The sequence below is a fragment of the Etheostoma spectabile genome, chromosome 1 (assembly GCF_008692095.1).
Source record: "Etheostoma spectabile isolate EspeVRDwgs_2016 chromosome 1, UIUC_Espe_1.0, whole genome shotgun sequence".
Lineage (NCBI taxonomy): Eukaryota > Metazoa > Chordata > Actinopteri > Perciformes > Percidae > Etheostoma > Etheostoma spectabile.
In genome coordinates, this window is record NC_045733.1 from 18,547,097 (window position 1) to 18,559,218 (window position 12,122).

At 39.6% G+C, this 12,122-nt stretch overlaps 1 protein-coding gene across 1 annotated transcript in view; it reads left to right on the forward strand.

Moving 5' to 3' along the window:
* The window catches only part of chrna7a (cholinergic receptor, nicotinic, alpha 7a (neuronal)), a 35,974-nt gene that overhangs the window by 5,647 nt on the left and 18,205 nt on the right, over nt 1-12,122 (forward strand). The window contains exons 2-3 of the mRNA XM_032521076.1: nt 10,015-10,154; nt 10,521-10,565. Coding sequence (XP_032376967.1) covers nt 10,015-10,154; nt 10,521-10,565 — 185 coding nt within the window. The remainder of the gene's footprint in view (nt 1-10,014; nt 10,155-10,520; nt 10,566-12,122) is intronic.

Here is a 12,122-nt window from a genome sequence, read left to right on the forward strand (position 1 = left end):
CACTATAACAAATAGAACTGGCTGCAGTGATTTTCAACTCGGGTGTGAAAGACTAAGAACAAGACTTTCAAATGAGTCATAATTCAGATTAGGTTTAGAGCTGATTAGTAGACTAGAATCGAAGATGGCTGCAACTCCACCTCCTCGGCCTGTGCCTCGAGGAATGTGAATATTAATATGTCTGGGGGGGGTGGATTCATTTAGACTAACATATTCTCCATCACCCAGCCTGGTTTCAGTAAGACAAAATAAATCAAAATTAGAATCTGATATTAATTAATTTACTAGTACACCTATAGAAGAGAGAGATCTGATGTTTAAGATTCCACATTTAATTCTCCTATTCTTTTGCACTATTGCACTTGTGGTTTTAATTGTTATGTGGTTTTCATGCACAGCTCCTCTTCTGTTTACCTTTGATTTAAATAATTTTGATGGTTTGGGGGCAGACACCGTCACCATGGGGTTTTGACTAGGTAACTCCTGGAATGGAGGAGCAGAGAAGTGTGTTAGACTGTGACTCTGCATAGGGGTTTGGGTTGGTAACTGCTGAATTAGAAGGGCAGAGAAGTGTATTAGACTGCGACTCTGCCTCCTGGTCCCAACTCTGGATTGTCAAGGATTAGGTCCACTAATAAACTTGTCAAGATTTCTAGAAATGAGAGCTGCTCCATCCCAAGTGGGATGAATGCCGTCTCTCCAAATCAGACCAGGTCTTCCCCAGAAAACTGCCAGTAATCTACAAAGCCCACCAGTCATGGTGTGTTGCCAACACGTGCACACAAAATACACCAAAAGGTGTGTTATGATCAGGATGGTGTCCATTTGTGTGCTACGACTTTTTAAAGAGATTTGCCGTGTGGTTTTCATGAAAAGGCCAAAAAATGGCGAACAATTTCTTACAGACTTCATAGAGACATCTTCGGGGAAATCGCTCAACATCGCTCAAAACAATACTTCTTTGGGGCCATGCTGTATCGTCATACTTTAATGTAGAAACATAATTAAAAGTTTAAACCAAAGACAAGACTTTGACGTTTATTGGGCTGAATTGGTATTCAGATATCAAGCACGGTTTCTCCCGAGACCGTTTCAGATTTTCCAATATGTGTATGTGTTTTGACACACACACACACACACACACACACACACACACACACACACACCTATCATGAGACTCTTCACTCGAGGCCAACAGCTAACATGATGTCATGATGGACTAACTGACGCCTAACTGACTTCAGGCCTCAACACCAACAGTTGTTTTCACAGAGACAAGACTTGAAGAGAGGAGGAGAGGAAGGAAGGAGAAGAAGTGTTATTTGTCAGCTAACATGACCAACCCACCAGTCTTCATGTAAATAAACATAATTTTAGCATCATAACACACCTTTCATTCAAAGTCGACAAAAAACAAAGAAAACTATGATAAGCTGTTTTTGTTCTTCACTACACTTTTTTCCATCAAAACTCTAGTGTTGGTTGAAATAAACACATACTTTACTGATTTACAGTACATGTGAAAATATGTGGGTTCTATACACGCTAAAAGTACAGTTTTTTTAAATGGAGTCTGGTTGGTTCAGCGCTAGCTACTAGATGTTTCTGGGAAATCAAAAGGTCTTAAATCAGATTTAAAAAGGTCTATCTCTGAAGGGTTAAATCACTTAACACTTCACCATTAAACATTTCTGTATGTATTGTATTGTACTGTATGTAAAATTTCAGCAAAACTGGGGCATTGTATTTACATATATTTGGCTAAGGCTTGCATCACCAAACCCACCAGACTCTATGTAAATAATGTGAAATGTCATTTTAGCATCATAAAACAAAGTTCACATAAACTAAACAGAATTTCAATTTTCAATTCAATTTTATTTATAGTATCAATTCATAACAAGAGTTATCTCAAGACACTTTACAGATAGACCACACTCCAGAATTTACAAGGACCCAACAGTTCTAGTAGTTTCCTCCAGAGCAAGCAACAGTGCGACAGAAGCTGAAGCCAAATAAAACTATGAAAAGCCGTTTCTGGTCTTCTCTACACTTTTCAAACCATAAAAAACTATAGTTTTAGTTGAAATAAACACATACTTCACCGATATACATGTGGAAATATGTTGGCTCTATACACGCTAAAAGTACTATTTTTTTAAATTGAGTCTGGTTGGTTTAGCACTAGCGACATTAGGACTTACATGGACTTAATTGGTTTAAAAAGGTCTATCTCTGAAGGGTTAAGACACGTAACACTTTTATTATTTTTAGTTTATTTTTATCAGGATGTGTACCAAGTAGTAGGCACACTGTTAAAATTTCTGCGAAATTTTTTATGTTAACGTTTGTTGTTGTCGTTGTTGTCGTTGTTGTTCCTATGGCCACCACCAATTTCAATTGTTTAATGCACAGGTAGAGTAGGCTAGATGCGGATAAACAGCACACCACTGTGTGTGTGTGTGTGTGTGTGTGTGGGTGTGTGTGTGTGTGTGTGTGTGTGTGTGTGTGTGTGTGTGTGTGTGTGTGTGTGTGTGTGTGTGTGTGTGTGTGTACTTGCTTCTCACTGTTGCTATTTTTTTTTTACATAAATAATGTGTGGAACTAGGGGGCCTATGTAATAAAAAAAATCACAAACAGCAGTAACACTATTTCCTTATAGGGCAGGTTGAGATTTCTATAAAAATAGATACTTTTTTTGAATCAAATAATTCATATCTTACAATTATATTGTTTAAAATAGGTCATCAATGTGTTTTCTTGCAGGATTTGCTTGTGAAGAAAATAATAGACAATAGCTGCAACAGCATTATTGACGACGGCTTGTTTAAAGAAAGCAGGTGGCGCTTTGGTGGCCTGGTGAAAGATTAACTACACAAATACCAAAAAGGAGTAGGTCTACACATTTTGAAAAAAAGGAGAAATAATCTTTAAAATAGAACCATCTTAAAGAAATGCTAGGAAACAATGCTAGTAGAACTTTTGTTTCGCTTTCAGTTTCCAGCAGAAAATAAATGTTTAAAGAGCAGCAACAGTTATTGTAATGGCTAAGCCTAAAACTTAAAGCCACTGAAGGGCTGCTATACAGACTTAAACAAACAATATATGGCTAGTAAACTAGCTGACGCGCTCTCTTTTACATGGCACCACGCAGTAGCCTCCTGTTGACATTACCTGAGTGACACACTGGATATGTGTTGTCTCTCACAGAGTTGGAATGAAGCTGGCTTAACAGGATTCCTTTTTAAAGTAGCCTGAAAAATAGTAAAAACATGACTTTAATCAACAAACTGATAAAGATTTCAAATATAGATTTAATTAGATATTTAAGCATTTAATTTTAAAAGCCTACATCAGAATGGTCTGATATTACCTGAGTGACACACTAGATATGTGTTGTCTCACTCGGAGTTGGAATGAAGCTGGCATAACAGGAGGATTCTTTTTTTTAGAGTAGCCTGAAATGTGTAAAAATATGGCTTTAACAGCCTGAAAAAGATTTCAAATATAGCTTTACTTGGACATTTAAACCTTTAATTTTAAAATCCTATATCCAAATGGTCCGATGTTACCTGAGTGACACACTGGTTATGTATTGTCTCACCCAGAGTTGGAATAAAGCTATCTTAACAGGAGGATTTTTTTTTAGAGTACCCTGAAAAAGAGTAAAAATATGGCTTTAAAAGGCTGAAAAAGATTTCACATATAGCTTCACTTGGTCAATTAAGCCTTTAATTTTAAAATCCTACATCAGAATTGTCCAATATTACCTGAGTGACAAACTGGATATGTTTTCTCTCACCCAGAGCTGGAATGAAGCTGGCTTAATAGGAGGATTCCTTTTTAGAGTAGCCTAAAATGTGTAAAAATATGGCTTTAACAGCCTGAACAAAATTTCTAATAGTGCAGGAGGATTTGTTTTAGAGTAGCCTGAAAAGACCCAGGAGAGGTTTGTGGTCACTATAACAAAGGACTGTTTGTAAAGGCAGTGGTGAAAATGTTGCACGGCACAGACAATAGCCCAGAGTACTCTGTCATATGTTGACCATTTTTTTTCTGCTTTTGTGAGGACATGACTGGCATAAGCAATCCCTTTTTCTTGATTCCCTTGTCTCTGAGCAAGCACAGCACCAATAGCAGAGCCTGAAGCATCTGTGTAGAGGGAGAATGGCACAGTGAAGTCAGGGAATGCAACCACTGGAGGGTTTGTGAGTGCATGTTTTAGGTAAGTGAATGCATCTTGACATTGAAAAGTCCATTGAAAAGGTGCATTATTCTCTGTGAGGGCATGTAGGGTCACACTGTGATGTGCAAAGCTTCTGATGAACTTAAGGTAATATGCCGTCTTTGGATAGAACATGGCCCAGAAACTGTACCTGATCTCTGGCAAAACAGCATTTTGAGGGATTTAGCTTCAGGCCACTTGACTGGAATCTGGAGAGAATTTCTTCCAGGTGCTGGAGATGTTCACTGAAAGAGCGGCTGTAGATGAGGACATCATCAAAATACACCAGGCAAGTTTTCCATGGGAGGCCTCGAAGTACCATTTCCATCAAGTGCTGACATATGGCTGGAGCATTGGTGAGACCCATTGGCATCACTTTAAAGTGCCAAAGGCCACCACTACCTGTTGTGAATGCTGTCTTTTCACGGTCTTCCTCAACCAGCTCTACTTGCCAATAGCCATGTTGCCAGTCTATTGTGAAGAGCCAGGCAGAGCCCAACAAAGCATCCAGTGTGTCGTTGACTCTTGGAAGTGGGTGGGACTCCTTGATTGTCACTGCATTGAGTTTTCTGTAGTCCAGGCAGAAATGCTATGTGCCATTTTCCTTGCGCATGAAAAAAACTGGTCTGGTGTCACTCTGTAGGCTCTCTGTTTAATTGGTGCAACATCACAAGTGCAGATTTGATGCCTGATGATGTTCGTCCAACCTCTGTCCTCTGAGTGTTTACTGAATACTGCTGAGTATTTCTGAAGCAGTGATCTCAGAGATTGACCTTGGGAAGGTGACAGGTCATTGTCTTTTACCTGGACAGATGGAGCCAAATCATGTACGAGGGAGACTGCACAACGTGACCCTTCAACAGATATGATGTCAACAGATGAAGCCGAATGAAATTCACCCAGGTTGTTGACCTGAATAGCGCTCAATGTCATCTCTGGAGGGGATTTAAGATTCTAACAACAGTTGTGCCATTTTGAACCTCACTGAGAGAATGTGCCACAATGATGTCACACGATGTGTTGGGCATGAGAACACCATAGTAGTCAGTTGGCATGGGAGAAGCAGGTGTGGCTGCTTACACACAGGCTGTGATGAGGGTTTCACTCATAGCTGGAATCTTATTGGGCACTAGCAGAGACCCATTAAAGCAGGCAGCCACTTCATGTCCTTTGGGCAGGAGAGGAATTTTAATGTCCGAAAGTTGCAGCATTTTGTTTTTGATGTCAAGGAGGGCATGGTGTTGCAGCAGTCAATCGAAACCAAGAATGACTGGCTGGCAAGCCCTTGGAGAATTTCAAAGTCCGGTTGCCATACTATATGTCCAAGTCTGATCCCAAACGTTAACTTGCCTAAAATGTCCAGGAACTGTCTATTGACTGTGCAAGCTGGCAGAGAGGAGGGATTCCTTAATGCCGGGTGAGAGTTACGCAAATCTTTGCTCACAATGGAGACAGTAGAACCAGAGTCAATTAAAGTGCACGCTTCAATGCCCTCAACAATAGCCAAAATTGTAGAAGAGACAGAATCATCAGGTTGTAAGTCACAACAACGGGATCTGTTGGTCCACTTCTTCAACTGTCTATGGTCCGACCAGCTCTGGTTGAGTCCATGTGTTAGATGGGCATGCTCAGATTTAAACGGTTTAGGACATCACTGTCATACTGGAATCCATGAAATAATAAACTGTTCTCATTACAGAAGATGGGAATCATTTAAAAAACGTTTTAGCTATCTATTATTGTTTGATTGCTAACGTCAGCTCAAAACACCATTCAACTGACAGCCTTTGTTGTGTTTGATTGCTAACTTGTAGCCAGCAGAATGAACTTGGTTAAGTAGGTCCTTTTTTACTTCATTGACATTACAGAGGTCACTCGTTATCATCTTATATGATACTTGTCGCAAAGTGACGCATGCGCGACTCAAATCTTCACATTCCTCACATTGGGCCGTGACAACAGCAAAGTCACTATATAAACTCAGCTAAGTTTAGAAAGACATCATGTCATCTGTCCTCCCCCTTGTTCTGATGGTGTAATTTACATGCATGATATTTTGCTATATGGATTTACCACTGAAAGAGGGGGAGGGTCTGGTTCGTCTCAGCCGAGCAGCTTGGTTCACAAGAATTTGCCAAATTTTAAGATACGTGGAAAACTAAGATAAACAGTATGATACATGCAGCCTTTGTTTAAGCCTCATGTTGTCCTCGGGTCTAATTTTCCTATATTATTGTTCCTTTTAACTACCCAATTGTAATTACCCAAAATAACATGATTGATTCAACGCTCTTTGGCAAGTACAAATCTCTACTTTCATTAATTTTAGGGGGTCTTATTCAAGTTTATAGCATTTGAAAAACAATTGAAGTGGTTTTGAAATGGTATTGAGTAAAAGTTGACATTTTCCAGTCTGTGATTAACGATCAACATCCATTCCTTTAATTTTAGTCTAAATAATTCCTAATTTCTGCTTTTCTAACTCAAACAGTAGGTATAATCCTCCTATAAATGAGGTTTATTGAACATAAATTCCAACTATAACTGTAAAACTAGAGTTAATAAGTTAGTGTTACATAGTGTTGAAAACATAAAAAAAAAGTGACAAACATTGAAAAAAGTGACAAAAGTGTTGAAAAAAAGGGACAAAAACATGATAAATAGTGTTGATTTTCAATTTTGACAAGAAGACAACATAAGGGTTAAGCTTGTCACAATGCACTAATAGCTGATTTGGCGCGCTGTGTTCATGTAAAACATATCAACAGTAGATAAGAGACTGTGAGCTGATCAAAATTTGCTTTCTACATGGTTTTGCATGTTTATGAAGGGTTGATCCATTTCAGTTTTTATGCGATGTGTTCATCGCACATGTTCATATTCGCTATGACAATTAAAATACGATTTTTCAGACAGCAAAGATTAATATTTTGCATCTTAATTCACAATATAGACACTACTACCGTTGATTATCCTAATAACAATTTGGCCTCGAGCAAATTGACCATACACTGTCCAACCATATACAAGGTTTTGACGTAGTCTTGTTTTGAAAGAGCAGGAGGCAACCAAGAGCACAGGAATGGGGAGATGCCCACAGACAACAAGAACTCTGCCAAATCATCGAGATAATGTGCTTCTCATAGATGGTTTAGGATAACTGGGCTGTGGCCATAAGTGAAGTGAATAAACGCTGCCAAAAACTCTCTATAACTCAAGAGTGGACATGAATGTGTTAAAAGGAGGGGCGGGTCTGATCTGAGATTGAACCCAGGCCAGGTAATGTATTTGGATGATTGCCTTGTCTGGGCTGCATGTGTTTCACCACCCTTTGTTTAAAATATTCCACTCTGAAATTGACTTTTTATACTATATGTAATTTGATTTAACTGAAAGTAGACCTTGCCAAACATTAAATGAAATGCTAATTGTGTTCAACAGTGAGGGGCTTGCTGACACAGACTTTTGAGTCTATTGGTGAAAGGTGAAGCTAGAGTGGTGATAGGTACCTGCAAGATGAAGCAAGATTATAAATGGAAAGAGGTGTGATAATCAGAAATTCAAGTATGGATTGGATGATGTAGAAATGGGGTGAATGTAGCTTTGGGTCAGTCTCATTAAGTTTCCTGTTTGAAAGAAAGTTATAATGTGCATAATCATTTTAAGACACGCTAGCATAGTGGTGGCTCTATGAAGGGCAACGTTAGTCCGTCTCATAACATTGATCCAGACCAGAATATCTCAACAACTATTGAATATATTTTCCCACAATTTTGTAAAGACAGTCATGTTCTGCAGATGATACTGGCACAGTACTGACTTCGCTGAAACCCCTGAAATTCCTGAAATTCATTTTGAGGAGAGAAGATCTAGAAACCAGGAGGCCTGCTGAAGAAGCTATAATTAAGGATAAATCTGTGTAGTAGCAGAGGCGGACTTACCATTAGGCAAAGGTCTGCAATTGCCTTAGGCCCCGGGCTACCAAGGGCCCCCTAAAACGCCTCACAAACTTATGGTTACGATTTGTTGTCTCACCTTTCACCAATAAATTATATCTCTAAACATTGATACGCTAAAGTGCTATCCGATTGTTAAATTCATGATGAGAATCTCCCCCGTCTCCACTACATTGGACTACTCCAATGTGTCTCAACATCTCTCCCCTTGTATCTGAGGAGAGAGGTCCACTCAAATCTCTTCCAAAATAAGTTGAAGTAATAACAATAGTGATGACATAAAGTAATAAGGAGTGGAGGCAAGTAAAAGGACTCTGGGATGTACAAACTGAGAATTGGGATAGGCCTCAGGTCTGATGAGGAACAGTTGATAAACAACAGGGCGAAGCTGAAGGAAACAAACAAGGGCAGAGAGTGAAGTAGACTGAAATGAGAGATGGGGGAGCATTTCAAAATAAAACAGGAAATAACTGAACACTGGTAACAAGGAAAAATAATCTGAGAGCAGAGGGGCTCATAACACATTGGAGTTTGGCAATGAAAAGGAAAAAGAATTGGCAATAGATGTGACAAACATTCTTTCTCATTTTACATCCATCCATCTTCGTCCATTTATCCAGGGTCGGGTCAGGGGGGGGGGGGGCAGCAGCTCCAGTAGGGGACCCCAAACTTCCCTTTCCCGAGCCACATTAACCAGCTCCGACTGGGGGATCCTGAGGCGTTCCCAGGCCAAATATGAACAATAATGTTGCCCTCAGTGGGCTTATTTACTAGCTAGCTAAGGAAAAATCTAGCACATAGACGGTATCTTATTATGGGACTCATGTTGAATCTTTTTACATACACTTTAACAAAAAAATACTGAGGGACCATTATTTTGTTTTTTTCATGTTGGTTTTGAGCATTAGTCCTATGCACCCAGCTGGAAAAGGTTTTAAACAGTAAGTGAAAACAGCGTGTCGGGGGAATACAACATCTACTACAGCGGGGAGGGCAGAATCAGAGGGACCGCAGGGTTAGCTAACGTTAACTTTTCCAAGACAACAGAGTTGGATTTGCCTTTTTTGCTCACCAAACACTGGCTGTCCTCCTTCTGCTATCTTGCGGATGCACACAACTTGACCGCTGAGAGATTTTATGGCCCCGGGTAGGGGCAGCATGTGCATGTAATTCAGCACACAAGACCACATAAGAGTGTTCTTGCAAAATAGAAAATGGCAAAATAATTGTTTTTTCTTGATTATACTATTTTTGGTGATCGTTGGGAGCCAAAATCGAAAGTCAGTTAATTGCACAACCCTTGCCCTGGGTCTTCCCGTAGGCCTCCTCCCAGCGGAACGTGCCCGGAGGCATCCTTACCAGATACCCAAACCACCTCAACCACAATCTTTTGACACAAAGGAGCAGCGACTCTACTCCAACTCCTCACGGATGACTGAGCCTCTCACCCTATCTCTAAGGGAGACGCCAGCCACCATCCTGAGGAAACCCATTTGGGCCGCATGTACCCTGGATCTCATTCTTTCGGTCATGACCCAGCCTTAATGACCGGGGGAGGAATAGGGGAGGGTAGGAACTAGATCCAGAGCTTTGCCTTCTGACTCAGTTTTCTTTTCATCACAACGGTGCGATAAAGTGAATGTAACACCACCCCCACTGATTCTCCGACCAATCTCCCGCTCCATTGTCCCCTCACTCGCAAACCACACCCCAAGGTACTTGAACTCCTTCACTTGGGTAAAGGACTCATTCCCTACCGGGCATTCTTGCTCATTTTGTTCTGAAGTAATTATGAAAGCATATTTACTGTCCAGTTTTCTCTGTCTTCTGTAGTTTCTCTTCAAGGGCCGGATCAGCGCAAACTGTACAACGACCTGATGACTGGGTACAACCCACTGGTGAGACCAGTCTCCAATGACTCTCAGACTCTCACTGTTCAATTTGGCCTCACCCTCATGCAGATCATGGATGTGGTACGTAAATAATGATTCTCCACACATTAGTTTTTCACATGCACTGCACAAGGTGGTGTTATGATAACTCATTCTTGTTTAACTGGAATTTTACTTATCATATGGCAATTTAGAAATGTCACTATGTTCTCACTTCACAGCTAAAATCAATTCCCATGTAAACATATTGACTTTTCCATTACGGGTAAAGGGTAACAGTCAATGGTTTCTCCATTGAGAGATGAAGCGACTGTGAACGTTGACGTTTTTTGAGTAGCATGACTCTTTCTTTATGAAATTTAAACTGAGAAAACAGTAAATACCTAGATACAAATACTTGAATCATAATAATGTTAATAAATAGCACTCATCATCATTTCCTATCAGGATGAGAAGAACCAGGTTTTGACAACCAACATCTGGCTACAACTGGTAAGATGTTTTTACAATGTATGTAAAGTCAAAAAAGCTACACCGCACCTTATGGCTACACTTATACTACATTTTATTGCTAATATGATACATGTGGTAGATTATTTATAGTCAATTTGTTTATCTAATTACAATAAAACCTTAGTTATTGTGTGACAGTTTTGTTTATAACATACTGGAACCCAATCTTTTCCTTTCACATTTCCATGCTTTGTTACTTTTACTTGAGTAAAGACGTTAAATCAGTACTTTTACTTATACCAGAGTATTTTTTAACACAAGTATCTGTACTTCTACTTAAGTACGGGAAGTGAGTACTTTTGCCATCTCTGGCAAATGCTAGTCTGTTAACATAAATATTTGCAAGCCTCCAAGCACAGACGTCACACGTAAATCCTACCTGTCTACCTGCCTTTCCCTATCCACTTATTTATCCCTTGACATCCCATCTCCTTTTCCCTCTTTGTTTTTCTATTTTTAGCTTTTTTTATTTTATCCATCTTTTTCCATAGACGGCAACTCACTACATGAAGAACAAGAAAGTGAATAAACATGTTCCTCTCAATGTTGAACTTTACCTTAACCTTTAGCCTTCAACCTGGTATGTGGTTTGTTCATCTAATCACAATAAACATTTAGTTATTGTCTGACAGTTTTGTTAATTACATCTACTGGAAGCCAGTCTTTTCCCTTTCACCTTCCACAGGGGCAATGCGCCCATTTCTCCTCCATGCAGTAAGATTTTTTATAGCAGCCTGTCCATTGTATGACATTAGCGCTGCTGCAACGTCAGCAATCTGCATCAAGGCTGTTTGGTCTGTTTTAAATCACCCCGTGGAATCGCAGCAGCAGTCTCACTCAATCTCTGTCACTCCACACCCTGCACAATTGCCTTCGGCTCTCAAATACAAGACAGCGCTGACAGAATTCAGAGTTTTTATTGTCTGTTACCACTGATCTGTTGGCTACCTGTGGTGAACTTTGGGACATTAAAGTCGTTTCTTCAAGACACTCACCATGCTTGACAGAAAGTAGTAAATAAATGACAATCAGGAGAGTGTTGGAATGAAAAAAATTATATATACACTGAATTGTCACATTTTTAGAGCACATCATGTTATTGCTTTGTTAAAGACAACTGAGTGGTTACAGTAAAAACACAAAATTTCCCGTAAGCCTACTTTTTTTTTTTATCATGGGGCCTTCTCCTGGGCCATCATTAAAAGTAGCTTATTGGAATAGTTTGTCATTTTGGGAAATATGCTTGTTTGCCAAGCATTTAGCTATACTAAGCTGGAAATCAACAAAAGTCATCGTATGCACACATCTGCTATGAGCCTGGATATGCTGTTTTTTTCCAAAGAGTCAGATATGACGATACAGCCTTCCACTTGTGATTTCATTTACAGAAATTGTGCAGCTACACTTTAAATAATAAGTATAATCAGTAAAAGTCAGTGAAAGATTGTGTGTTATGAAAAAATACCCTGTGATACCCTGTGATACTGGAGTGATTGTCTAGACTAAAATATTTTATAGGCATTAGAACTGTCAGTC